Source organism: Bubalus bubalis, chromosome 8, assembly GCF_019923935.1.
Source record: "Bubalus bubalis isolate 160015118507 breed Murrah chromosome 8, NDDB_SH_1, whole genome shotgun sequence".
NCBI lineage: Eukaryota > Metazoa > Chordata > Mammalia > Artiodactyla > Bovidae > Bubalus > Bubalus bubalis.
The window spans coordinates 76,118,338-76,145,299 of record NC_059164.1 but is presented as its reverse complement, the minus strand read 5'-3'; the positions used below and the strand labels follow the sequence as shown (position 1 = coordinate 76,145,299).

General features: G+C 47.2%; 1 protein-coding gene across 6 annotated transcripts in view; it reads left to right on the top strand.

The window, feature by feature from the left end:
* The window catches only part of CCM2 (CCM2 scaffold protein), a 56,943-nt gene that overhangs the window by 3,185 nt on the left and 26,796 nt on the right, over positions 1–26,962 (top strand). For 2 of the 6 annotated variants that reach the window (XM_025291337.3, XM_045166425.1), the window contains exons 1-2: positions 16,604–16,759; positions 22,933–23,106. The exons of 1 other annotated variant lie outside the window; for it this stretch is intronic. In XM_025291337.3, coding sequence (XP_025147122.3) covers positions 16,661–16,759; positions 22,933–23,106 — 273 coding nt within the window. In that variant the 5' untranslated portion in view covers positions 16,604–16,660. Of the gene's footprint in view, positions 1–11,958; positions 12,109–16,603; positions 16,760–22,932; positions 23,107–26,962 lie in introns of those variants that run through there. 3 more of the 6 variants (XM_045166426.1, XM_045166427.1, XM_025291335.3) reach the window with 3 other exon arrangements.

Genomic DNA, 26,962 nt, shown 5'->3' with positions numbered 1-26,962 from the left:
GCATGATTTCAGCCTGAATGAAATTAAATCTTTTTCCATTTATCCATTTATTTGTATTCTTTAAATTAAAAAAAAAAAATTATAAAATACCCTAGAAATATAGGACTAGGTGTAAATGATAATAAAGGGTTACTATTAATTTTGTTGGGTGTAATGTTTTGTATTATGTTTTATCAAGTTCTGAACTGATAGACGCATACACTGAGATACTTATAGGTGAAATAAGATGACTTCTGAGGTTTGCTTTACTCAGACTAGAGAGAAAAGAGGGGAGATGGCTGAGTGCTTTGGCAATGGGTATTCATTATTTGTTATTCTGCCTACTTCTGTGAATTTTTGAAGTTTCCGTGTAAGAAGTAGGGAGAAAAAATTCCTCTCGGATGTGGGTCCCCTGTTATCAGCTCATGTACCTGCCAAGTCATCCCCTAGCTAATGTTTGTGAGGAACTTGGAGCTTGTGGTACACCAGCCCTCAGGCAGCCATACGTTCCCCACAGGTATGTGTGGGTATGTACAAGTGTTTGTATGGCTGAAATGAAAGTTTAAAGAAAGAATTCTAACTATAGGTAGTGCACGCTGGCTTTTTTTGAACTGCTGGTCATGGCCTAGTAAATTGCTTTTATAACTAAATTGATTCTATAGGTGTCCCAGCCATAATATGGGTTAACAGAGTGACTTCGGGCCTCTATACCTTGTTTTGTTTTCTCTCAAATAGTTGCCACAGGGATTCTTGGGTGGCATTTTGGCGCCCTGGGCTGAGGAGGCCAGAAGACCACTGCAGGAGGTATCTGGTGGGGACCAGATGTCAGGCCATCAGTTGATGAGTCCAGAGTAACTGGCAAACATGGGTCTCATTCCTTTTCCGGTTTGGATAATTACCATTTATGTAGCATCATGTATTGATTACTTTTTTGCATTAGGAACTTAGATTCCCTGTTCTTCTTCAGTTGGGTTGATAATCCACTGACGATGATAGTTTAGACTCAGAAAGCTCATCAGAATCTTAGAACTTTTCTGTTTCTGCTCTGATCATCATTTGAGAGGAAGACAGTAAGGGAAGACATTTCTGTGACAAGTCTACAAAGGAACTGCTTTGGAATAAGAAGGGATGTCAGTATTCTGCCCTGTGTGGTCAAGGACAAGTGCCTTCTGTCCCCTATAGGTTTGGTCACTGCAGTTACTGTGGTCTTTTATTTCTTCATTTCTGTCAGCAGTAATAACCCAGCTGCCCCATCTTCATCATCACCCTGGTGTGACTCAGTTAAGTACTATAGATTTAGCTGATCTGTGTGAAATCATCCTGTTTATATATTTGAGTGCCTGTTTCATGCTTAGTGCAGTGAGAAGGGCTGAAGACATTGCATTTTATTTGCAGAGTAAGCTCTTTACACTATGTTAGAGAATGAGAGAGGGCCAGTGCCATTATATCAGGAGAGACACAGGCATCCGCTAATTCCTCTGGGGGACCATGGATGTCATATGCAGAAGCAGGAGAAGTGCTGGGGAGGGCTTGGGGCCCAGGGCATGGGAGGGCAGGGTTTGGTTTTGGTCCTGTGGACAGCTGAAGCCATTGGGGGGTTTTCATTCATTCCCTAAAGAACTGTTCATTGCCATTGACTTTGCGCTGGGTGCAGATGCTAAGGAGACAAGTGAGCTCTGTGGCCACAGAGCTTGAGGGGAAGCTCAGTAGACAGATGAGGATGGATTTTAATGAGTGTGATTTGATAAGAGTGAATAAGGAAACATTTTTGTTATGAAGACATCAAGTACAAGTATAGAGAAAATCTTTTAACAAAGCCCCTGTACCTCAATGTCAAGTATTGTCAGTGCGTGGGCAGCTTGTTTCGGGTACACTTTTTCCTCATCCACCACTGCCCCCCAGCTGTTAACGGGCTGAACTGTACACTGCCCCCCGCCTCCCCCCTGCCCCCGCCAATTCATGTGGTGAAGCCCTGACCCCCAATACCTCAGAATGGGTATGCATTTAGAGAAGGGCTTTTAAAGAGGTGATTAAAGATAAATGAGGTCACTAGGATGGACCCTGAAGAAGGCAATGGCACCCCACTCTTGCCTGGAAAATCCCATGGACGGAGGAGCCTGGTAGGCTGCAGTCCATGGGGTCGCTAAGAGTCAGATACGACTAAGCGACTTCACTTTCACTTTTCACTTTCCTGCATTGGAGAAGGAAATGGCAACCCACTCCAATGTTCTTGCCTGGAGAATCCCAGGGACGGCAGAGCCTGCTGGGTGGCCGTCTATGGGGTCGCACAGAGTCGGACACAACTGAAGTGACTTAGCAGCAGTAGCAGGATGGACCCTAATCCCATATGACTGATATCTTTGTAAGAAGAAGCAGTTTGGACAAAGAGACACCAGGGATGTGCATTCAGTAGAAAGACGACATGAGGATCAGGGAGAAGATGAGCGTTTCTAAGCTGAGAAAGAGGCCCTAGGACCTTGGTCTTGGACGCGCAGCCTCCAGCACTGGGAGAAATACCTGTTTTTGAAGCCACCAGGTCTGTGGCGCTTTGCTCAGGCAGACTAAGACAGTGGGCTATTGTGAAGCTGACCCTGAACATCAGGTTGATGTGCTGAGTCTGGTGTAGTCAGTCCTGTGCTAGGATGGTTTTGTCCGGTCTGTCTCAATCTAGCCCAGAGGTTCTGGAACCTGGTCTCCACTGTCACCTTAGACATGGACGAGCTGCTTTAAGAGGCGGCATCACCTGCATGTGCTCTGGGCCACAAACTGACCACTCTCTGTGGTTGTGTGGCCTTGGGTCTGTGGCAGGACGTGGGGCTGAGCTGTGTTGCCCAGCCTCCATGCTATCATCCTGGCTTGGGATTTTTGTGGGCCTTCTAACTACTCTGTTTCCTCTTTCTTATCTCTCAGTCCAAGGCCAGTGGCTCTTCTTCAAATGTGGTGCTCAGTTTTAACAGTTATGCAGTTGAGAGGGAGTTTAGATTTGGATTTGTCAATTTAGCAGGGATAAAAAGGACATTTTTTCTTAGGTGTGTGCCAGTGCCAAAAATGTTACAGGTTTTCCTCCTAAGTGTGCCTGAACAGTAGCAGTTTTCTGCTGGATTGTGTTAAGAATTAGGTGATTTGATCACAGGCATTAAATGTGTACAGTGCCATGAAAATAATCCTCTTTAGGGAGTGCAGTGGGAAGTTGGAGTTTGGGCTTTTGTTTGAGGCTTAGTATGGTGAACTGTAGTGCATATGTATCTTGTAACCCAGGAGGCGGAACGAATAGTTGAATTCCGAAAGTGAGAAAAATGGTCAGTCTGACCCTGTTGTGTTACTGTTCTTTAGTAAAACCTGTTATGGGAGTCACCCACTCGGGCTTGGGGTATATTGTTTCACCTGTGTGTTACCTGTGACTCTGAGAAGAGAAACTTTTATTTGAATCATTTATTCTTCATTCTATAGTTTGAAATTACATGCACTTATTTCCCCAGATATATAATGTGCTTCTATGTGTTGTTACAGTAACTCTCCAGTCAGGTGTGGTTTGGAATATTCCATTTTCCTTTTGCTGTTTACACGGTGGGGATACAGTTTTATTAATTAAAATGCCTCGAACAGACCTGTGTGTTAGGTATGTTATCCTCCTTGTCACGTGTCAGGAAATGTTCTGGGACCGACTGTGTCTTAAGTATTTTATTACTGCTGGTGGACATATCACTCTTCAGTTTTGTTCTGAGATATGCACAGTGTCTGAAGTGGACTTGCCCATGGAAATCTGATGTCAGACCTTTTTCAGCTCTGTTCTAAGGCTCCTTTCCGAAATAATTGTGCATCCTCAGCCCCACTTCTCGAAAGGGGAGTATGCAGCCATAGTCTGCTTCCTCCACACCCAGCGCCACCCTGAAACATTTTAAAGGGTTTAAATTTTTATTATGTATTTATTTATTTGGCTACACTGAATCTGAAATCTTCACGATGGCATGTGAGATCTAGTTCCCTGACCAGGGATTGAACCCAGGCCCCCTGCATGGGGAGCATGGAGCCTTAGCCACAGGATCACCAGGGAAGTCCCTACCCAAGCATTTTATTATGAAAAGTTTTGAATACACCAAAGTTGCAAGAATTTTATAGCAAATACCCATATATACACTGCCTAGTGTATTCTGCCATTAATGTTGGCTGTATTTGTTTTATCCCATATCTACCCATCTCTTCATCCTTCTACCCATCCATCAACCCATTTTATTTTTCTGATGCATTTCAAAGTAAATTGCAGACATCAGTTCACTATGATCTAAACACTTCAGCATACATATCATTAGAGTTCAGTATTTGTTTACAGTTTTCTTTTACTGTAGAATTTATGTATGGTGAAGTGTATGCATCTTAAATGTATATTAGCTAGGGACTTCCCTGGTGGTCCAGTGGTTAAGAATCTGCCTTCCAATGCATGGGATGCATCTACTTCTTCATTAACTGTGCTAAAACCTTTGACTGTGTGGATCACAACAAACTGGAAAATTCTGGGATGGGAATTACAGACCACCTTACCTGCCTCCTGAGAAACCTGTGTGTAGGTCAAGAAGCAACAGTTGGAACTGGACATGGAACAACAGACTGGTTCCAAATTGGGAAAGGGGTACATCAAGGCTGTGTATTGTCACCCTGCTTATTTAACTTATATGCAGATACATCATGCGAAAAACTAGGCTGGATGAAGCACAAGCTGGAATCAAGATTGCTGGGAGAAATACCGATAACCTCAGATATGCAGATGACACCACCCTTATGGCAGAAAGTGAGGAAGAACTAAAGAGCCTCTTGATGAAAGTGAAAGAGGAGAGTAAAAAAGCTGGCTTAAAATTCAACATTCAGAAAATTAAGATCATGGCATCCAGTCCCATCACTTCATGGCACATGGATGGGGAAACAATGGAAACAGTGTCAGACTTTATTTTCTTGGGCTCCAAAATCATTGTGGATGGTGACTGCAGCCATGATATTAAAAGATGTTTGCTCCATCAAAGGAAAGCTATGACAAACCTAGACAGCATGTTAAAAACAGAGACGTCACTTTGCCAACAGAGGTCCATCTAGTCAAAGCTATGGTTTTTCCAGTAGTCAGGTATAGATGTGAGAATTGGACCATAAAGAAGGCTGAGTGCCGAAAATGGTTTCTTTGGAACTGTGGTACTGAAGAAGATAGTTGAGGGTCCCTTGGACTGCAAGGAGATCCAGCCAGTCCATCCTGAAGGAAATCGTTCCTGAATATTCATTGGAAGGACTGAAGCTGAAGCTCTAATACTGTGACCATCTGATAAGAAAAGCTAACTCGTTGGAAAAGACACTATACTGAGAAAGATTGAAGGCAAGAGAAGGGTAAGACAGAGGATGAGACGGTTGGATGGCATCACCAACTCAGTGGACATGAGTTTGAGCAAACTTCAGGAGATAATGGGAGAAGGCAATGGCACCCCACTCCAGTACTCTTGCCTGGAAAATCCCATGGATGGAGGAGCCTGGTAGGCTGCAGTCCATGGAGTCCCTAAGAGCTGGGCACGACTGAGCGACTTCACTTTCACTTTTCACTTTCATGCATTGGAGAAGGAAATAGCAACCCACTCCAGTATTCTTGCCGGAGAATCCCAGGGACGGGGGAGCCTGGTGGGCTGCCATCTGTGGGGTCTCACAGAATCGGACACGACTGAAGCGACTTAGCAACAGCAGCAGCAGGAGATAGTGAAGGACAGGGAAGCCTGGTATGCTGCAATCCATGGGGGTTGCAAAGAGTCAGACACAACTTAATGACTGAACCACAACATCAGTATTCTATTTTACATATATAACACAATTTGTTTTCTGTCACCTTTTATTGGACATTTAGGTTCTTTTTAGTTTTGTATTACAATGGAAAGTTTCTATGAACATCTGTGAATGACTCATTGTGCGGACATGTGTTGTCATTTCTCTTCCCCAGATACCTAATAATGGACTTGCCCAGTTATATGGGAACTATATGTTTAACTTTATAAAACACTGCCAAGCCATTTCCTACTGAATTTTTGTCTGCTAATTCTGTCAGTTATTGAGACAGAGGTGAGAGGGGGTGTTAAAATATCCAGTTATTGTTTTAGATTTGCTTGTTTCTCCCTGTAGTTCTGTTTGTTTTAGCTTTGTGTATTTTTGAAACTCTTCTTATGTATATGCATATATAGGATTACTGTGTCTTGAAATGGTTGTTTTTTCATTATTAAATGACGGTCTTTATTTCTGGTAATCCTCTTTTTGAAATCTCTTTTGTCTGATATTAATATAGCCACACCAGCTGCATGTCTGCATGTTGTGTCTTTCTCTTTTTAAATTTTTGGCTGCTCTGGGTCTTCTTCGCAGCATGTGGGCTTCTCTAGTTGTGGTGCACAGGCTTAGTTGCCCCATGGCATGTGGGATCTTAGTTCCCCAACTAAGAATCAGCCCGTATCCCCTGCATTGCAAAGTGGATTCTTAACCACTGAACCACCAGAGAAGTCCCCCAGAGCTGTGTTTTTATCATAATTACCAGAGGCAGAAAAACCCATTGCAGCACATTCTGTTGGTGGTATTTTATCACCTGGAATTCTCTGGGTAGAAGACATTCCACAGCCATGAATTTCCCAGAGTACCAAATACCTGCTTGGGAAATCCTTATTTCCAGAGACTCCCCAGCACCACATCCCTTTGGGTTTGCCTCCTCTGTCTGCCTCATCTCGTTGAACGCCCACTTTCAGCAGTGGAGTGTTGTGTTCTGCCTCTGTCTTTTTTCTTCCATTTTTGGATCTCAGATGCAGAGGAATAAGTCAATCATACATAATGATTGGTTCCTGCCAGGCCTGTCTGGTGTTTTCTGTTGGTTTTATTTCTTCACTGTTCTTTTTCTTTGAAACCCAGTCCTCACTCCTCTTTCATGCCCCTCTTTTATTGACAACCATCCTTACCTATTTCACTCAGGTCCTTTTGTTTGTGCATGCCCTTGTAAAATGTGTGTTGTTTTGCTATGTGTTTAAGAATCTTTTTATCTTGAGATAATTTCAAAGTTAAGGAAAACTGCAAAACTAGCTTGGGAACTCCTGTGAACCCTTACAGAATTAGTGCTGAGGTGGTGGCTGTCAGTCTGCTGTGACTCCCACAAGAATGAAGCTCCGGCGTCCCTCGGCATGTGCTGGCTTTGGGTGGCTGATGGAGAGTTCAGACAGTAAAGACCTACTGCTCACTTTGCCCAGGTGCAGGCAGACTGACTTTTGTTTTCTTCCCAGAGGGCACAGCTTTCTTCTGGAAGGCACTGGTGGTATCTGAGGCGGGAGACAGGGAGCTACCTGTTGTAGCAACACATTCAGGCCTGGTTGCCATGCTGGGTCAGGTGGGTACAGTGACCCTGCTGTTTGAGGGCTCCATCAACCAGTGGCTTCTGTTACCCTGACTGGGTGGAACCTTGAGCCCAGACATGGGTTCAGTAGTGTGTCTTGGTCCCTTAGGGCTGCCAGCCACTCTTGCTGTGCATTTGACAGGGCTTGCCATGCAGGGTCACCTCCACCAGTCTCCAGGCCTTCACATCAGCTTCTCTCTCAGTTACATGGGTCAATGAAAACAGCTAGTACAGCTCAAACGGATAAACCACAGTCAGTGTTCAGTTCAGCAACGCAGGAATATGTAGGCCATGGGGGATCAGGCTCCTAAACCTTGTCCTCCTCCTAACATACCTCCGTGACTAGTTCTCACATCCCAGTCTGGGCTCATGTATCAGTAGCCATCTCCTCCCGCCCACTTGCTCCACAGCCTCCCTAGCCAGCTTGGCTTTTCCTTTTGTTCTGTTGGAATTCCAACCTATAATAGAAGATCCTATTTATGATAACAAATACATACTTTAGGGTTAAAATTAATAGAAACATCCAGGGAGTTCCCTGGTGGTCCAATGACTAAGACTTCAGGTTTCACTGCCAAGGGCATGGGTTCAGTCCCTGGTAGGGGAACTAAGATCTCTATGAGAGAAACTCCTGAAACATACAAACATGAACTTAAAGGAGTGGAAGACACTTTGTATTTGGGTAAATAAGGGCGTCATGGCTGTATCAGCTCTCCTTGAGTTAATTTTTAATATGATCCCAATAAATATACCTTTGAACTCTTTAATGGAGCGACATCACTTGACTTAAAGCTCATTTGTATTATAAACAGGCAAGAACGATCTCTGAAAAAGAAGAAAAACAAGGGAACAACCCCAGATTGGGTCATGCTGTCATCCCCCTGATGAAAGCTGTGGGGTTGTCCTGGAATAAGCTTCAGGAAGTGGAGAAAATACAGAAACAGACCTCACTCCATGGGGAACCTAAGAGCACAGTAAAATGGTATTTTGAAGCGGTGGGGATATTGATTGATGGGTGGTACTAGGGTAACTGGACAGATGTATGGAAAAGTATAAACGCAGATCCATCCTTCCTACACTAGAGTGAACAAAGGTGGTTCAGAGGTTTAAGTAAAAGCAAAAATGATTAAGCCGTAAAGGTACTAGGCAAAAAGATGGGTGAATTCTTCATTGATGTGGGCGCTGTGGAACCTTTCATTATCCAAAATTCAGAGCAGTGAGGGAAAAACTCAGAAGATCTGATAACATGAACATCAAAAAGTAAAAATTCTTTCCAGGTGACTCAGTGGTAAATAATCTGCCTGCAATACAGGCGACCCAGGTTTCATCCCTGGGTTGGGAAGATCCCCTGGAAAAGGAAATAGCCAACTCCCTCCAGTACTCTTGCCTGGAAAATCCTATGGACAGAGGAGCCTGGCAGGCTACAGCCCATAAGGTTGCAAACAAGAATGTGACTTAGCGACTAAACAACAAGCAAAGTAAAAAGACAACAAATATTTGCAACTTACAGAACAAAAAGTAGCTACTCCCTGTGTAAGGTGCTTCTAAAAATAAGGAAGACAAAAATAGGACCTGATAGGAAAAAACAAGTCAAGAGATGGGAAAAGACTGAAAAAGGAATGTAAATGGCTTTTAAATGTGTGAAAAGGCAACTGAGACTCTTGCATAATGAGGAGTGTAAATTAAGACCAAAGAAAAAAAAGAATGAGCTACTACCCCTGTTCACCTTTCAGGCCAGCAGAAATCCCTGCTTGGTCACGCATGAGGAACTGACCAGCACAGCCCTGACAACTTGTAAGGGGCAATGCCTGGCTGAACTAAGGTGCCCTGACTGACCCAGCATCTCACTTCCAGAAACCTCCAAGGAAACATTGGCAAAAACATGAAGCAGTTTGTGTACCAAACTGTTCCTTTTGGCCACTTTCCACTTCTAGGATACAGGCTCACTAAACTGTGGAACATCCTCAGCAGGGTGGGAGGCAGCATGGAGCCTTGTGCTTGGATATGGATCTGAATGCTCTGATGCTTTTTAGATTGTTATCTACTGGGGAGGGGTTAATCTCTTAGCATGGGCCTTGTGAGTTTGAAACCATGTTTTACAGTATTACAAGTTGAATCCAAACATTTTTTAAAAATAAAGTCATTTAAAAAAATCAAAAGCAAAGTATAAAAATGGCAAAACCAAACAAGATGGAACCTCACAGAGAGGAATTCTTTCGGTTAATTAAATCATAGAAATTTGACAGCAGGCCGGCAGTGGGACATGCACTAAGGACAAGAAGAGTCACAAAGAAACTTTAAACAAATTGTTTTCAGTAATCATTTTATTAGTAATAATGGTGGTGGCGGTTTAGTCACTAAGTTGTGTCCGACTCTTGCGACCCTAGGCCCTGTAGCCTGCCAGGCTTCTCTCTCCATGGGATTTCTCAGGCAAACATACTGGAGTGGGTTGCCATTTCCTTTTCCAGGCGATCTTCCTGACCCAGGGATTGAACCCTAGTCTCCTGCATTGCAGGCAGATTCTTTACCCACTGAGCTACCAGGGAAATATAATACTGGTATTGTTATTTTGTAACTGTTAAAATTGTTTTAGGATTTATGGAATATAGTTACATTAGCAATATTTTTTTTTTGGTTTAATTCATTTAATTTTTCAAAGCAGATTAATAAATTATCAATTAAACATTACTGTTCAGAGGTTGATTTATTATCTTAAACACACCTACTATATTCAATAATTTAAAAATAAATTCCAGTATTTATGATGACAATACCTATAGATACCATTCGTGTTAAATATATTTTTGAAGATTTTCTTTATCACATTACATAATGAACATTTTAAACAGCAATGCAGATGCACATAATTTTAAGTCAGAGACAATATATGCATATTAAAATTCTGTATATTTTGATAAGGTAAAAAATAAAGCTATATAAACTGATCTTTAGATTTTTTCTGCAAAAGTAGAATCACACTTTAATAATACTCCGACACATCTTCATTAAAGCTTTGTTTATGGACATCAAAACGATTCTCACCCCCATTCACCTACCCTCTAACTAAAAAAAACAAAACAGAATGAATGCATTTGCCAGCTGACATTTTTCCTGTTTTTTAGAAATGGGAAACTTCCAAAAGAAAGTGCATACCAAGCTGTTACACTGAGTTGTTAAATAAATACCATTAATTTCAAGATAAGCAGAAGTGGTTGCATTAGGTTCTTCATAATCAGTGCAAAACAGGTGAACTTAGTGGTTTTAAAGAAAAAGGCCGGAAACTCCCCTTAGGTTGCCCTGAACTTGTGGTTGATGCCCGTGAATTTAAGAATAGTTACACTGTGTGCGAGGCATTGCTATAGTTCAAGCTGCAAAGTCTCACAAGGTGAACTAGGCGTCTGCGGCCTGTCACTGCGGAAGCTCCGCCCCCAGCGAGCCTCGCGGCCGTGCCCCTGGGGGTCGTTTGGTCTGTGTCTGCCCGTGGAGTCAAGGGCACAGGAATGGGCTGACTGGGGTTCTAACAGGAGTGGCCAAGAGCGCGTCTCTTCTCCCAGCCAGAACGTGGCTGCAACTGGGAGGGTCTGGCCCTGGTCCCGAGGGCGGGTCCCCTCTAGTGGGGACGCTAGCTCTGGGGGATGGCGGGTTGGGAACCAGACATCCGGACCGATGGGGGAGATGTTAATACGTGGTTATTGTGCAGCTATGAGTAAGATTTTCAAAACTAAGGAAGATACTTAAATTACTTGCTTTAAGGTCAGTTTAAGGCAAGTAAGCACTGCCCACCGCCAGGTGGGAGTCTCATTGTCTTGTCTGAAATGTCCCTTCCCTGGTTCTCGTCCTTCCCTGGCTTCTGGACTCATGCCCCTGGTCCATCTCACATTGTCAGGCGCAGTCACTTAGGAACTTCCCAAACAATTTTAAGAAGACATATCGGGGCGTGTAACGGTCAGTAGCTGTCCTAAGGAGACTTGAATTATACGAGGTAAGTGATAACCGTCTGGATACAGGCAGAAAGAGGACAGCGAACCGTCAAGAAGCTTCTATTTTAAGGCTGAAGGATAGAAACTAAAAACTAAAGAAAGAGCAGATGAAATTGCAATGAACGGTGAAGAAAGAGCAGAGCAAATAATCAGACTCTAAATATGCCTTGTAACTACTCGCTACTGCCACAAACACCAAAAACAAAACAGGTGCAGAGAATAAAGTCAAATCTGAAAATTCACATTCATCAGATATTGAGACATTCAGCCAAAACGTTCATCAGAATTTAAATGTAAAGTGGCCAAAATGTCTTCAACTTAAAAAATAAAAGCTTTAAAAACATACTTTAAAAATTAGGTACGGTACGTTAACAAACGAATAAAAGAGGAAAACAGCTATGAAAATACTTCAGTGCAAAGGCAATTTTAAGATCTCTAAAAAAACACATTACAAAGAATTTGTTAACTAAAACATACAGAGAATCTGCCCCCCACAGGTATGACATTTACACCCATTTTAGGTTCTTAAAAACGGCTGTAAAACGCACACACGGCTGTTTACAGGGTCTGGTGCGGGCCTCACGCAGGACGCGGCGTGAGTGACGGCGAGGGGGCGGGCCCTCGGGCGGACGCCCACCCAGCTTCAGGCCCCTCGGCGTCACCCCACTCTTTGGTATGCTTGCCCTTCACCTGCTTTCTCCGCACCACCTGTGTACCCTGTTCTTGCGGTCAACTCCTCCCCTCGTTCAAATAAATATCTCACAGGTGAGCATTACAGCAGCGAACCACGCGGTCTGAGCGACTCGGGAGCAGACCCAGGTGGGGCATCTAGCGGGGGCAACGTTCAGCTTCCGTGTGACCCTCCCCTAAAACGCCGTCAGTTGTACCTTCTGAAGTTTGAACCTCAAACTGAAATGTTTTCCTTACGGACCATTAAGGCTACGTCGAATGGGTTATTTCTAGAAACGGAGATTCCGTTAAAGGAGAGAGACAGGGTTTACCGCCCGGCTGCCTGCGGGTGGCACGTGGGCAGCGGTATTGCTCTTAGGTCTCCAGGGCCGCCTCGGCGACCCTGGGCCAGGTGCGAATCTGGGGGCCCACGCGCCCGAGAGGCCGCTCCCCGTGGGGGTCTGAGCACCGCAGCAGAGGCCGGCCCCGGGTACCCAGACCCCCACGCGTCCCCGCAAACCCCGAAACACTCTTCCCACAACAGCAAACCGCGCCTGTGCCCTCGGAGCGGGAAGGGGCACCTCTCGGAACCTGTGCTTTACAGGCCAGGCCCCCCCAGAGGCAGCGGGGTACGGGGAGGGGGCTCCCCTAGCACGTGGGCAGCACCTCCCCCGGAGGGGCGGAGTCGGGCCAGATGCGACCCGCGGTCAGCGTCACCACGCGCAGGTCTGGACGGCAGCCATGGACGGGCCGGGGGGCCGGTCCGAAAGCAGAGGTGTCGGGCTCGGGAGGATGGCTACTCTGTAGTCTCCAACCCCGGGCAGCGCCCTGGAAGGCAGGGAACGCGGGGCCCCTCCTGCTCAGTCTCCCACCACCCGCGGCCCCAGAGGAGGCCACACGCAAGGGTCCAGCCCCGAAGGGCTGCGTGGCGTGTGCTGCTCTTGCGGCCGGAGGAGGAGGGAGGAAGATGGGACAGGCGCCCCTGAGTGGCGACCGAAAAGGACACGCACGAGCCCGCTACCCTCCCCGACCGCGTGGCGACGGGAAGACCTCTGCTCAAGGGTCTCGGTCCGGTCCAGGCACAGCCGCCCTACATTAGCAACATTATTCACTGGCTTTCATCCTAGGAGGATTGGGTGGGTGCAGAGAATACCAAAGAAGGTAATCAATAGCCTTATAATCCTAAATTTGAATTCTATAAACTCGGGAGGTTTTTCTGTTAAACACAGAATGCTTATTTCCTCGCTCTCTCTGGCACAGAGCCCCAGGAGGCAGTAGCATCCTTGGTGAGTGGTGGTGGGCCTGAGGACAGCACTTTACTCTGCAACCAGCAGTGCCCATCGGAATAGTGGCAGATTCCACTATGCCACTAATAGTGGCGGGAGAGGCCGCCAATGGCCTGTGGTGTCCTGGCGCATCCATAAGAAGATGACTAAAAAAGTTGGCTTAAAACTCAACATTCAGAAAACTAAGATCATGGCATTCAGTCCCATCACTTCATGACAAATAGATGGGAAACAGTGGAAAAAGTGAGAGACTTTATTTTTTGGGGCTGCAAAAGCACTGCAGATGGTGACTGCAGCCAAGAAATTAAAAGAGACTTGCTCCTTGGAAGAAAAGCTATGACCAACCTAGACAGCATATTAAAAAGCAGAGACAATACTTTGCCAGCAAAAGTCCATGTAGTCAAAGCTATGGTTTTTCTAGTAGTCATGTATGGAGAATCCCAGGAACGGAGGAGCCTGGTGGGCTGCTGTCTATGGGGTTGCACAGAGTCAGACATGACTGAAGCGACTTAGCAGCAGCAGCAGCAGCAGCAGCAGCAGCGTGTATGGATGTGAGAGAGTTGGACTATAAAGAAAGCAGAGTACCAAAGAATTGATGCTTTTGAAGTGTGGTGTTGGAGAAGACTCTTGAGAATCCCTTGGACTGCAAGGAGATCCAACCAGTCCTTTCTAAAGGAGATCAGTCCTGAATATTCATTGGAAAGACTGATGCTGAAACTGAAACTCCAGTACTTTGGCCACCTGATGCGAAGAACTGACTCATTGGAAAAGACCCTGATGCTGGGAAAGATTGAAGGTGGGAGGAGAAGGGGATGACAGGATGAGATGGTTGGATGGCATCACCAACTCAATGGACGTAAGTTTGAGCAGGCTCTGGGAGTTGGTGATGGACAGGGAAGCCTGGCATGCTGCAGTCCACAGAGTTGCAAAGAGTCGAACACGACTGAATGAAGTGAACTGAATGGACCATTCACCTTGGGTGGTTTCAGGGAACCGGCATTTCTGTGAAAGCTATGGCCAAAGAGAAAGGATGATGCATTTAACTTTTCTGAATGATTGGTACCTCAGGGTTATCAGAGTCTAGGAGGGAAAAGCCCTCTTTATGTAAATATTTCTGCTAATAGAAGAAGAAGGAATGGCGGAATTAGACTGTTGAAAAATATCATATCCAAATATGAGGCAAAGGGGCCAGTCCATAGCCATCCAAGGCAGGTCACTGCCCCATATCATGTGCCCCCTGATGGAAGCGTTCTTGCAAAAAACATCACACTTGAGTTAGATAGAGCCTCACAGTCTGTAGGAAATGCCCCTCCCTCTTCCTCAACTGCATTTATGAATGCTGTTATCCTTGAATGCCTCTAAACCCTTTAGAATTTAAGCGCCTGTCCAGGCTCTCATTTGCCCTCTGTGCTCCCTGGTCTTTCTCTTCCATGCCTACCCTGGTGATCATTGCATCTCTGAGAGCAGAACAGGTAGGCTTACATGTGCAGCTGGTTGGTTTCCTTTAGTTTCCTCTGTTTCCCTGGGTGTGGCAGCTTTGGGGCCTTGCAAGGGTTGTGTGTGCATGCAGGGGGACCTGTTGGGGAGCAGGCAGCAGACTCAGGCCCCACAGTCAGCCGAGATGAGGCATGGGGACCGCTCTGTATCCTGAGGTCTCTGTATCTCACTCTTGATTCCCTTCCCCTCAGGACCACCTGATCCTGCTCTGTGGGGACAGCTTTTATAAAGAAGGAGAAATTGGAGCCCAGATGGTACATGCAGTGCCCTGTGTCTCTAAAGAGATATTCCAGACAGTACCAGATGTTTGTTCAAACAAATCTAGAGCGGTACTGCTTTCCTGGTTTACTGTATTTTCTACATCTGCAGCATGTGTGGTAGTAATTAAGGCATGAAATGACTGTTCTGAACCAGTCTTTTCAGAATCTAGAAATATTAAACTTTGTTGCAGTTTAAATTGAACCATATGAAATAGTCATTTTTATGGGCAGAAAACCACTGAAAATTAGCACCTTAATTTGATCAAATCTAACTTGGCCACCTGATGCGAAGAACTGACTCATTTGAAAAGACTCTGATGCTGGGAAAGATTGAAGGCTGGAGAAGAAGGGGACAACAGAGGATGAGACGGTTGGATGGCATCACTGACTCAATGGACATGTGTTTGAGTAAATGCCAGGAGTTGTTGATGGACAGGGAGGCCTGGAGTGCTGCAGTTCATGGGGTCGCAATGAGTTGGACACAACTGAGTGACTGAACTGAACTGAATCTAATGTTAATTAATATTAGTAAAATTGTATTATATTTGTTATGTTTTGAGTTGTGACTATATATGGTCACTCTAATTAACCAAAATGGTTAATTAAGTAGCTTCTCCTCTTTGCAACCATTTTGGACTATCTAGAGAGTTTAAGAATCTTCAGCATCAACAAACCCAGTTTCCCCCGTTCAGGATCAGATTTGACCTTGAAGAAGTTAAAAGTGAGCTTGCTCAGGGACATACTCTTTAGTTTCAAAGTTGTATCTTAAACTCAAGAGTCCTGGAAGCAGGTAGAGGCTTTTGTAGGCTGGGGGTCATGGAGGTGTGCTCTGTCCAAGCACCCCTGGACTGCTGTGCCCCAAAGCAGACAACACTCAGCCTGAAACAGGCAGGTTGGGCGCTCCCACTGCATCAGGGACACTGCGTGGTCAGGAGGGGGAGCCCCAACAGTGCTCTCAGCTTGCTTGTTCATTCTTTCTAACTTTGTGGTTTGGTTTTGCAGAATGGTTGGACTTCCAAAATAATGTCTTTCAGCTGGCTATACCATATTGGCTAGAAATGTGGGGAGGCCACCCATAGGCTCTACATGCTAGAGATAGTAGGGAAGGTGTGCTGGTTTAGAAAGAAGATGTATTGGGTTTAGTAAGAAGATATGCTGGTTTATTTAGAAGATACTTTGGTTTAGTAAGAAGATGTAAAATGGTTTACTTTGACTGGTTTAGTAAGAGGGGCTGGTTAAATTAGAAAAATCCACTGGTTTAGTTAGAAGATGTTCTGGTTTAGTAAGAAGATGCACTGGTTTAGTTAGAAGATGTGGTGGTTCAGTAAGAAGATGTGTAGGGTTAGGTAGAAGACGCACTGGTTTAGTATGAAGATGTGTGGGTTTTCTTTGCATCTTTTTGTGCGCGCAGCCTGTTTGGATTTTGTCAGGAGTTTCAGGGTGTTGCCTGCCTCTTTAACTTTTTCAAAAAACTAAACAGCTTCATTGGGGTTTGCAGAAGGAAGCTGTGGTTTATGGTCTTCCTGTTCATTCACATGTTTTTTTCAGAGGGAGGGCGAACATCTGACCATATTTTTCAACCAGATCAGAAGTGAACAGAGGAGAATGCACAGTAACTGTCGGCAGAGGGGGAGGAACCAGAATTCCTCCAGAGAAATTCCTCCTCAGACAGACTTTCTGACAGGGTATCCCATGGAGAACGAGGTAGGTGCAAGCCCAGTGTGGAAAGAGCCATCTAGAATGACTGTTGGGTCCTGTGACCTTCACTTTGGGAGCATGGGGTGGTGGAGGGTTCCTGCTGGCTTCCGGGTCTGAGAACCAGTGGCTGTTGAGAGAGATGAGGAGCTTTTTGTAGGTGGTTGGGTTTGTCCATCTTCGCCTAAGGAGTAAAAAGACTGTGGGTGTCAGGTCTGCTGTGAATTTATAGTCAGTCAGGACCCAAGATCTGAGTTTGAAAATGATTTAGGGAAAAGGTCAGGAAAAAGTGCAGTCCCAGTTGCGGACTTGTGCCTGAGTTTCATTTGTGACACCCAAGGGAAGACGAGGGGGCTGTGTAACCGGCCCAAGTGGTCTTGGCTGCCCGTGGAGGGTCAGACACTGGGTGTCAGTGGAGCAAGCCGCTGCAGTGGAGGGCAGGTTCACGCCCAGCCCTGAGATGGGGAACTTGAGTCTGTAAGGAGGTCCTGGGGCGCTGGCTGTGTCCTGTTCTTTATTTAGGACTCCGAGGCACCTAAGAAAGGCTCTTTTTCTGTTGGTAGGTGCTGAACTACTTAACTTTATAAATTTGTTGATTTGCATTACAGGGAGTGGTGGAAGGTAGTTGGAGTTAAGATAGGCAATATTGCGGTGCCGTTTTAAACAGTGTACTTATAGGAGAGAATTTGTGAGGGTGCCTTGCGCACCTGGCAGGTCTGAACCTGGGTGGAGTAGCCACTGCCTTGCCCAGCTGGACAGAACTGTGGCTCTGCCCACCCTACCCTCTGGCCTTGGTGTTTCCCCTGGCCTTGCCCTGCAGCCCTGTGGAGCCAGAGCGTCGCCGAGCTGCTGTCTTCTCCCTCCCTCAGCAGAAGGGGCCCTGGGGTGGGGACAGGGGTCCTTCAAGGTATAGCCCCAGTGCTGGGCACAGGCTCGATGCCCGTTAGACATTTGCTGAATGCCCAACTGAAGGACCCCAGGGCCTTGCTCTTGAAGCCTTTGTTCAGGGGCAGTTCTGTGTTACCTACTAAAGGAGTAAATAAGGCTTCCTGAGCACTGACTGGGGCATTCGAGGTTCCCAGCACGGGTTTCTTTCCTTCACTGCCACACACTTTCTCCAGAATGTGCTGAGCTGTGAGTTGTGCCCGAGGAGCGAGTTGGTAGGTGTTTTCACCTTATCATTCCTTTTGGTCTCCAGGTGGAGGCTGCTTTTCCAGGAGTGGTTGTGCTGCTTCCTCAGCACATGCATTTCTTACTGTAAATTAATCAACAGACGCTCTGACAGAGAACATAGCCTCTGAGAATTTGTTTAGGATATGCAGATACTCAGAGCCTCGTCACCTCAAGTGAGAGTCTAGGCCAGGCTGTAATCTAACAATGCTCAAGGCCAGCCTGATCCTGGGGTCCTCCTCTAGGAAAGTACTAAGTGGACCAGAGTCAGTTGTGTGTGTTTAACTAAAAGCTACATTTGAGATTTCCAACTTCAAAAGTTGTTTCAAGCATAAGATGGAAAATACTGCAGGAAAAGTTTTTTAAAAAAATATTTGTTTTTTTCTTTGGCTGCACCAGATCTTCGTTGCAGTATGTGGGATCTAGTTCCCTGACCAGAGATCGAACCCGGGCCCCATGCATAGGGAGTGTGGAGTCTTAGCCATTGGACCCCCAGGGAAGTCCTTTACCAAGAGTATTGTGAGGATCTAGGGATCACTTTCGGAGAAGGCAATGGCACCCCACTCCAGTACTCTTGCCTGGAAAATCCCATGGACGGAGGAGCCTGGTGGGCTGCAGTCCATCAGGTCGCTCAGAGTGGGATACGACTGTGCGACTTCACTTTCACTTTTCACTTTCACACATTGGAGAAGGAAATGGCAACCCACTCCAGTGTTCTTGCCTTGAGAATCCCAGGGACGGGGGAGCCTGGTGGGCGGCCGTCTATGGGGTCGCACAGAGTCGGACACGACTGAAGCGACTTAGCAGCAGCAGCAGCAGGATTCACTTTGGAGCTAGTTCTAGGAAGCAGCGTGTGTTGCGCATGCGACGTCTGCATGAAGCCCTGCGTCCGCTCCCTGGCTCTGTGCCTTGGACCCTCAGCCAGTTCCTTTCAACACTCAGGGCCCCGTTTCTTCACAAGAGACTGGGACGCAGATGCACTCCGGGTGGCATCAGTGCCAGGGCAACATTCACCAAGAGAAACTGTGCTTGGTGTTGTGCTCTTTCCAGGGGCTCTTTCTTCCGTCTTTTGGGTCGAAGATTATAAAATCGTTTTGGTGATGATGAACACGAGTGCTCAATAAATATACCTGTTGAGTGAAGAGTAAACAATTGCAGAGGCTAAAACCATTTTTTAAAAAACTATTGATTTGGAGGCTATTCCAGTGAATTAAAGAATCCACAATCATTTAATGGAGTCCTGATTCTGCATGTCAAGAATATTTTTAATTGTCAGTGTATTCTTTTTTTAAGCAACTTATTGACCAGAGACCTGTTAATATGTCTTGTTACCTGAATGTTATTGACCAGAGACATCTCAGCTTTCACTTACATAACAAATCACTGGCCACAGGTGTTAGTTTCTGCAAAAATCTCATGGTCAATAACGTATTAACTGGAACTTCCTTTTACATTTCATGTTTAAAAGCACCATTAGTTCCAAAACCCTGAGGTGCCGTCTTGTTCACTGTGTTTCTGGAAAAGCTGAGGTGCCCCCACCATGCCTGCCATACCCCAACTCCCAGCCAGTGTGCTTTCTAGCTCCTGCAGTGGGAGCTGGGCACGCATCTCCTGTGTCACATGCCTGCTCTCTTTGGGTGGAGCAGCTGCCCCCGTTCTGCACTAAAATGGGGCAAAGCAGCAGAGGAAGGCTGCAGGTTTGCTAGGGTGTCTTTCTTTACACAATGGTTTCAACATTCCACTTTCTAGGAAGGCTCAGCCACAGGTGAAACTTCTTTGGGACATTAAGAAAAAGCACATGGTGCCTTGTGTATGCAAGGCTAAGGACTGAGTTCGGGAAGCTGTGTCTGATTCCCAGTCAGTTAGGCCATATTCACGCTTGACCAGGTGGTCTGGTGTGCGGCCCGGGTTGCAGGGGCCGCTCCCTTTGCCTCTGCTAGCCTGTGAGCAGTGGAGGTCTGGCACCACGCTCCATCACAGGGCATGCCTTGTTGCCAGGGTAGCTCCTTTAAATACAGGGCATTTTGGCACTGAAGCATACCTTTGAGGCACCTGACTAGCAGTTCTCATTGTGGGTTTAGTCCCTGTTCATCTGCTGTGGGCTCGGTGGTGACCGCCTTGAGGGTGGGGATTCTGTCTCATGGCTCCGCAGCACCTTCCTGATGCCTGGCTGGCAGAGGCACCAAACCCCTTCATTAACCAGTTTTATTTCTCCCCTGTGGGGTGCTGGGTCACAAGAGGTAAAGGCAGAGGAAGGCGGGGTGGGGCTCAGCATAGGGAAAGCTGATCCCTGAGCAGTAGGGGCATCTGCAGTGGGCCGTCCTGGTTTCTTCGGCTGGCAGAGTGTCTCCTTAAGGTGGGTTGTAGGTCTTGGGCTCTGGGTCCTTTCCAACACAGACTGACTTTATAACCCGTCCCTCATTGTTAAAACAACAGCTTGGGTTGCATGCGGTGTGTGGCCCTGGTGGTTTGGCTGACCTTGGCAAAACCTCTCACCTCCGAATTGGTTTCCTGTTGCTCCCAGGTGTAGAGGAGTAGCAAGGTGGAACATCAGACAGATTGAACTGAGCTGTTTTCACGTACCGTCAGATTCAGGATCAACCATGTCTGTGCCCCCGCTGGTTATGATCTGAGAGAGTGAGTTCTGTGAGGTTAATAGGTAGAAATGGTGTAGGGACAGATGTTTACTCTGGCCAGTTTTGGACATAGGTCATCTCTGCAACGTGTTACATTCCTTGGTATTTCCACAGCCCTAGGGCAGTGCCTTGTACATCATAGAAGCTGGGAGGCTCTCAGCGCAGATACACAGTCAGGCAGAACAGGATTGAAGCGTCATCTGTGTGGGATGCCAGCCAGAGATGGAATCACAGTTCAGTATGGCCTGGCCTGGTCTGCCGCAGTCACACTGGTGAAACATGATGTTTATATTACTCCATTCCCAGCTTCCCTTTCAATGTAAAGTTTACTATCGGTGCTTGAGTGGGAAATTGTGGGTGACCGTTTCCCACCATTTCCATGTGAGCCCTGCATGGCAACAACCTGGTCCAGACCCCGCCCCCCACCCCCGAATTTCACCTGAAGTGCCCCACCTTCTTCCCTCCCACTCTCCTAACTTGTGCTAGGCTGACAGTGCCTGTGGGAGGGAGGAGAAAGAAGCCTGAGAGGACCAGGAGGGTGGTCTGTCTGAGAGCTGGGGTCAGCCGTCACGGGGTCCTCCAAGGGGCACCCTCTGTCCACTCTGCAGTTCTGAGATGGTGGAGATGACGCTGTCTGTGTGATGATGGTATTGATTATCTTGTCCATGGCTTAAGTGTTCAGTTCAGTTCAGTTCAGTTGCTCAGTCGTGTCTGACTCTTTGTGACCCCATGAACCACAGCATGCCAGGCCTCCCTGTCCATCACCAATTCCTGGAGTTTACCCAAACTCATGTCAGTGTAAGCAGCTGTAGATGGGAACTATATCCTTAAAATAACAATGTTTTGAACAATTTCACATATATAAACAAAAAGTAAATGAAGGCCCACATGCACGTTGTCATGATCATCACTAGCCCTGTGGGCCTCATATCAGCATTATTTTACACCCACCCCACCCCACATCCAGTATGAAGCACTGAGGGGCTGCACTGGAGTGTGGAGCAGCAACTAGGCGGATATCCGCCACAAGGAAGGGGTTCTCCAGGATTACTACTCTGGGGGATCAGAGGAGTAAAAGGCAGATATCCAGGTGCCAAGTACTCAGGGGTAATGAGCACAGACCAAGGAGCAGAGGAGAAAACCCCGACTCTGGCTAGAAGGAGCAGGAAGAATGCTGGGGTTCACTTTGTGGAGGGTATCTTTTGGGTGGGGTGGCCTTTATAGCTGAGCGTCTCAGTGGGTGTGGGGCAGGCCCTGCAGGATCTCCCGGGAGGCCCCCAAGGCCTCACCTGCGTTAGTGGGGGAGTCACTGCCCCTCTCCACCCGCCATCTGTGAGACTGATGGGCTGACGAGGCACCTCACAGAATCATCGGCTCTGTGGCATTCTTTTGGGTGGGATATGGCGGGTGGCTGAATTTCCCATGCAGAGGAGAAATGGAAACGAGAGCTTTTAGAGCATGTTTGGTGACATGTACATTGTTCCTATAAGTGTTGGTCAGAGGTATCCCTGCTGTGGGTCCTGCCCAGGCAGGCAAGCTGCGGCATTGTAGACAGGACAGTGAAAGGTGACTTCTCCGTCTGGGATGGGTCACCAGCTCTGGGTTTCGCCCCTGTGTTTAGTGACATTTCCCTGCCAAGTCTGCATGCTGGTGTGTTGTCTTTGCTTTTATGTTCCTTTAGGTGACTGGAAGTGGTCACCTCCAAAGAGCCCTTCGGAGCTGCCGGGAGGGGTCCAGACCTTTTTCTGGGCCCACAGGCGAGGCTGACTTCATTCTCCCTGACCTCCCTTGTTCTTGCTCTGCAGGTTTACTTTGATTGCAAGATTGGCCTTCAGGCTGGTCTAGACACTGATTTGGGGGTGAGCTTGCTCACCTAGGTGTTGGTCAGCGCCCTGAGCCCCTGAGGCCCTGGCAGAGGGAGGGGAGAGTGGAGCACAGGCCACACTTTCACAGGAGAGCGTAGAGGTGGCCTTGTGACTGTTGACTGCATTTTCTGTTGATGCCACAGGCCTGGGCACACCTCCCCACCTTCTCCAAAGACTGCAGTGAAGTGACCCGGCAGAGCCGGGAGGGGTGGAACAATGTAGCATTTTTGTCTTGTGGGGGAATCTCCCGTTTCTGCCCTGTTTTCGTCTCCTGAGTTTACTCACCTTGAGAACTGTCCTTTGAATCTTCTAAGTGTCTGTGAACAGGTGAGGGACAAGCCCCTCGGTACCCGAGGCAGCCCTCGGCCTGGTCCACCCTGGCAGCAATGGCCAGCCCTTGCCTGCACGGGGACTGTGGCAGTGGCTTGGGCCACTTCTGCTTGTTAGCCGTGGGTACAACACCAAGCCTTTGTGAATAATGAACTCCAACCATTGCCGTTTCTGCCTGCAGCCTGGAATTGTGTCGCCGTTTAAACGAGTATTCCTAAAAGGTGAAAAGAGTAGAGATAAGAAAGCCCATGAGAAGGTGACAGAGAGGCGCCCTCTGCACACTGTGGTGCTGTCCCTGCCCGAGCGCGTCGAGCCCGACAGACTGCTGAGCGACTATATCGAGAAGGAGGTGAAGGTAAGTCCACGGCCGCAGGACACACCTTGCCTGTCGCCAGCAAAGGCTCTGAGTGCACCACACGCTGCGGTCTGGGACCCGTCCCCACGTGCACCTCGGCTGACTCCCACTCGGTGGTGCACCCGTGGTGGTATGCCTGATACCCGGGTGCCCAGTCCCCAGATTGCTGTTTTCTGGCCCCATTTCTGGTTTTCTCTCCGGGAGCAAGCCGCCTCCTTACTCGTAGAGGCTGGCCGTGTGTTCCGGTTCCTTGGTAAAGGCTTAGAGCTGCCCCCTGTGTCCTTGTCACAGCCTAGGACACAGGCTTCTGAATCCTGTCAGAGACTGTGCCTGCTTGTGGATTAACAGAACGTGCACTGCTGTATTTTTAGTGCTTCCTCTAAACACTGGAGTGAGAAGAAATGAATACAAAGGTATAAAACTGTGCGGTCAGAGAGAATGGGAAAGGGTGCAGCATTAACGAGCGAGCCCCGTAAACTTGCAGAGGAGCTGATGAAGGTGGGGTAGTGAGTTCACGGAGCCCTCGGAGCTGGACCCTCGTCCCTCAGAGGATGCAGAGCCGTCCAGCTGGTCTCGGGGGTGTGTGGGGGTGTGGGGAGGCACCGTGCACATTGTGAGCGTGCGGAGGGGTCCGCTCTCACTTGGCATGGTGGGAAGTGGGAGGTCTCCCTGGTGGAGACTCAGCACTAGGGGCACTTTAGACATGGGGGCACCTGGCCCAGAGGAGGGTGGGGAGAGACCCAGTGGGAAGACGAGCAGATTGAGTCAAAACCTGTCTGGAACAGTGAGAATCGCCAACCCCGTTTCCCTCAAGCTTTCAGAAGGCCTGCAACCAGGCCTTTGCCAAGGGGGATCCTCAGAGGGGTGCTTTTATGTGGAAGCCACGCAGCCCACAGAAGTGCTTCCTCACATGACCCTGCTGTGACCACCCCGCCAGCCTGAAAGAAGCGATGCTCTGCAGCTCTGCCTGTGCTCATGGCTTCTGTCATGGGCAGCCAAGGAGAAGTACATGTTTGAGGAAAACATGTAACCTAGGGACAGAGCCCAGCACAAACACAAGAAGTAAACATGAATGCAGTGGCAACAGTGCAGAAACTGGAGGAAAAATAAAAGTATGTGGTATTGTCGGAAAAATAAGAAATACTGTTAACTGTGAGATAACAGGAAAACAGGTGGAAACGAACTTTTGGAATTAAAAATATCTTAATTATATATCATAAGCAATTCTTTAGAGGGGTCAAAAGGTAAAGAAAATCATCCAGAAAGGATAACCAAAAGATAAAGTAAATAAAGATGAGAGAGAAAAATTACAGAATCTATCCAGGATATTTAGCAGCTGACTCATGAGAAGAAGAAATGGAGGAGAGTGGGAGGAAGTTGTTAAGACAGCAAGGGTGTTTCGCAGAATTCACCAACAGACATGACTCTCAGATTGAAAGGATCCCTTTGTGGTCATAATAACCAGACAAATCAGCTCTCTAAAACCTGAGCCTGCAGAGCCCATTCTGACGAGGTTCCCGGGGGATGTACTGCCTTAGTGCGCAAGGATGCACCAGGGGAATGGAAAACACAGGTCCAGAACTGGAGTTTAGGCACAGGGAGGAGCAGAGGGAATTCCCAGGACAGGAATCTGGAAAACAGACCAGAGCAGCTCTGGGAGAACAGAGTGCGGATGGTTTTATATGTTGGGGTAGAGGCTGCTGATGAATTGGGAAGACAGAATGTGCTTTGGAAACAAAGCAAGTGAAAGGGTAGGCGTATATTACACCATGAAAATTTAAAGTTTGGGGGACTTCCTTGGTGGTCCAGTGGTTAAGAATCCGCCTGCCAGTCCAGAGGATATGGATTTGAACCCTAGTCCGGGAGGATTCCACGTGCAGTGGAGCACCTAAGCCCATGTGCTACAACTACTGAAGCCTGAACTCCAGCGCCTGTGCTCTGCAACAGGAGGAACCACCACAGTGAGAAGCCCAAGCACTGCAGTGAAGAGTAGCCCCTGCTGACTGCAACTAGAGAAAGGCCTTGCAGCAACAAAGACCCTCTGCAGCCATAAATAAGCAAAATACTTTTTTGGGGGAAAAAAAGAAAAAGTTCGGGGACTTCTGCTTCCAGGAAGATGGAGTCAACATTTTCCCCTATTATTCCCATTAAATACAACTAAAAATCCTGGACATTGTATATGTAACAACTATAAGAAGACTGAAAGGTAGAGAGATGGCAGAGCAGACCTCAGGACCCAAGCTGCGACCCAGTGGTGAGTTCCCCAGTTCTGTTTTCCTTCATCTATCTCAAGTTTGGGGCTGAAGAAGCTGGCAAACAAGAAGAACCAACAAAATTCACTCCCTCTGGCCAAAAGACCAAGAAAAGAATGGCTTAGCAGGACAGAAAATGTTTAACGGTACCTGCTCAGTTCCAACCAAAGGTGACTAAAAAACCTGTGGCCCCACCACTGCTTCTGCTTGCAAAGGCCAGGTGGGGACCAGAACCCACCCCAGAGGAGGCTGAGTAAGGAGCAGAGACTTTTATCCCTGAAGAATGCCTAGTGGAACTGAGGTGACAGTGGAGACGTAGGGAGCCTGGAATTCTGCCCTCAGACAGCAGCAGTGACACACACCAGCCCTCCTGTCAGTGGGGGCCACTTGGGGATCTGGAAGGCCAACCATGCCCAGCAGGGAAGACGAGCCCCCCAACTCAGGTGGCAGCAGGGGCCAGTGGGGAGTCAGCCCCTCCACCTGTGCTCCCTCCCGCTGTGGAACTAGAGCAGATTTTCTGACATTTGTGTCATCAGAGTCCTGGAGGGAGAAGAGATGGCTGGCTGGGGTGGGGTGGAGAGAGCTGAAAAACTCATTAAAATAGTCATGGTTGAAACTTCTCTGATTTGGTAAGAGACAGACTTAAAGATTCAAGAAGTTGCGTGCACCACCAACAGAATAAACCCAACGCAGTGCACACTAAGACTTGTCATAGTGAAACTTCTGAAAAGTGAATACAGAGAGTCCTGAAAGCAGTGAGAAGGAACATTTTACCCATGGGGAAGACAGAATGACAGCAGACTTCTCATCAGGGGCCCGAAGGAAGTGACGGTCATCCTTCAAATGCTAGGCGACAAGGGCTGATGAGACAGCACTAAAGATGACTCTCACCCTTAAACAGCAGCCCAGAAATGGGCTGGTTCCTTGAAGGGCACAGACTACCACAGGTCACTAGTAAATAGATCGCTTGAAGAGCCCTATAACTATTAAAGTAGTTTAGTATCTAATTTGAAAACACCCGTAAAAAACTTCACCAGGCTCAGGTGGTTTCTGGAAAATTGTATCAAGTGCTTAAAGAGTTAACAGGCTGCACAATCTTCCAGAAAAACAAGAACGGAGGGAACACTTTTTAACTCATTTTCTAAGGTTAAATAAATTGCAGACATGAATACAGTTGCTGCTAAGTCACTTCAGTCGTGTCTGACTCTGTGTGACCCCATAGATGGCAGCCCACCAGGCTCCTCTGTCCCTGGGATTCTCCAGGCAAGAATACTAGAGTGGGTTGCCATTTCCTTCTCCAACGCATGAAAGTGAAAAGTGAAAGTGAAGTTGCTCAGTCATGCCCGACTCTTAGCGACCCCATGGACTGCAGCCCACCAGGCTCCTCCATCCATGGGATTTTCCAGGCAAGAGTACTGGAGTGGGGTGCCATTGCCTTCTCCAATGAATGCAGTTACTTAGGTATAAATCTAATGAAACACATTAGAGTTAGTATGCTGGAAGCTACACAGCATTGATGAAAGAATCAAAGATCTGAATAAATGGAGAGATATACCACGTTTATGGTTTGGAAGATTCAGCCTAGTTAACATGTCAGTTTTCCC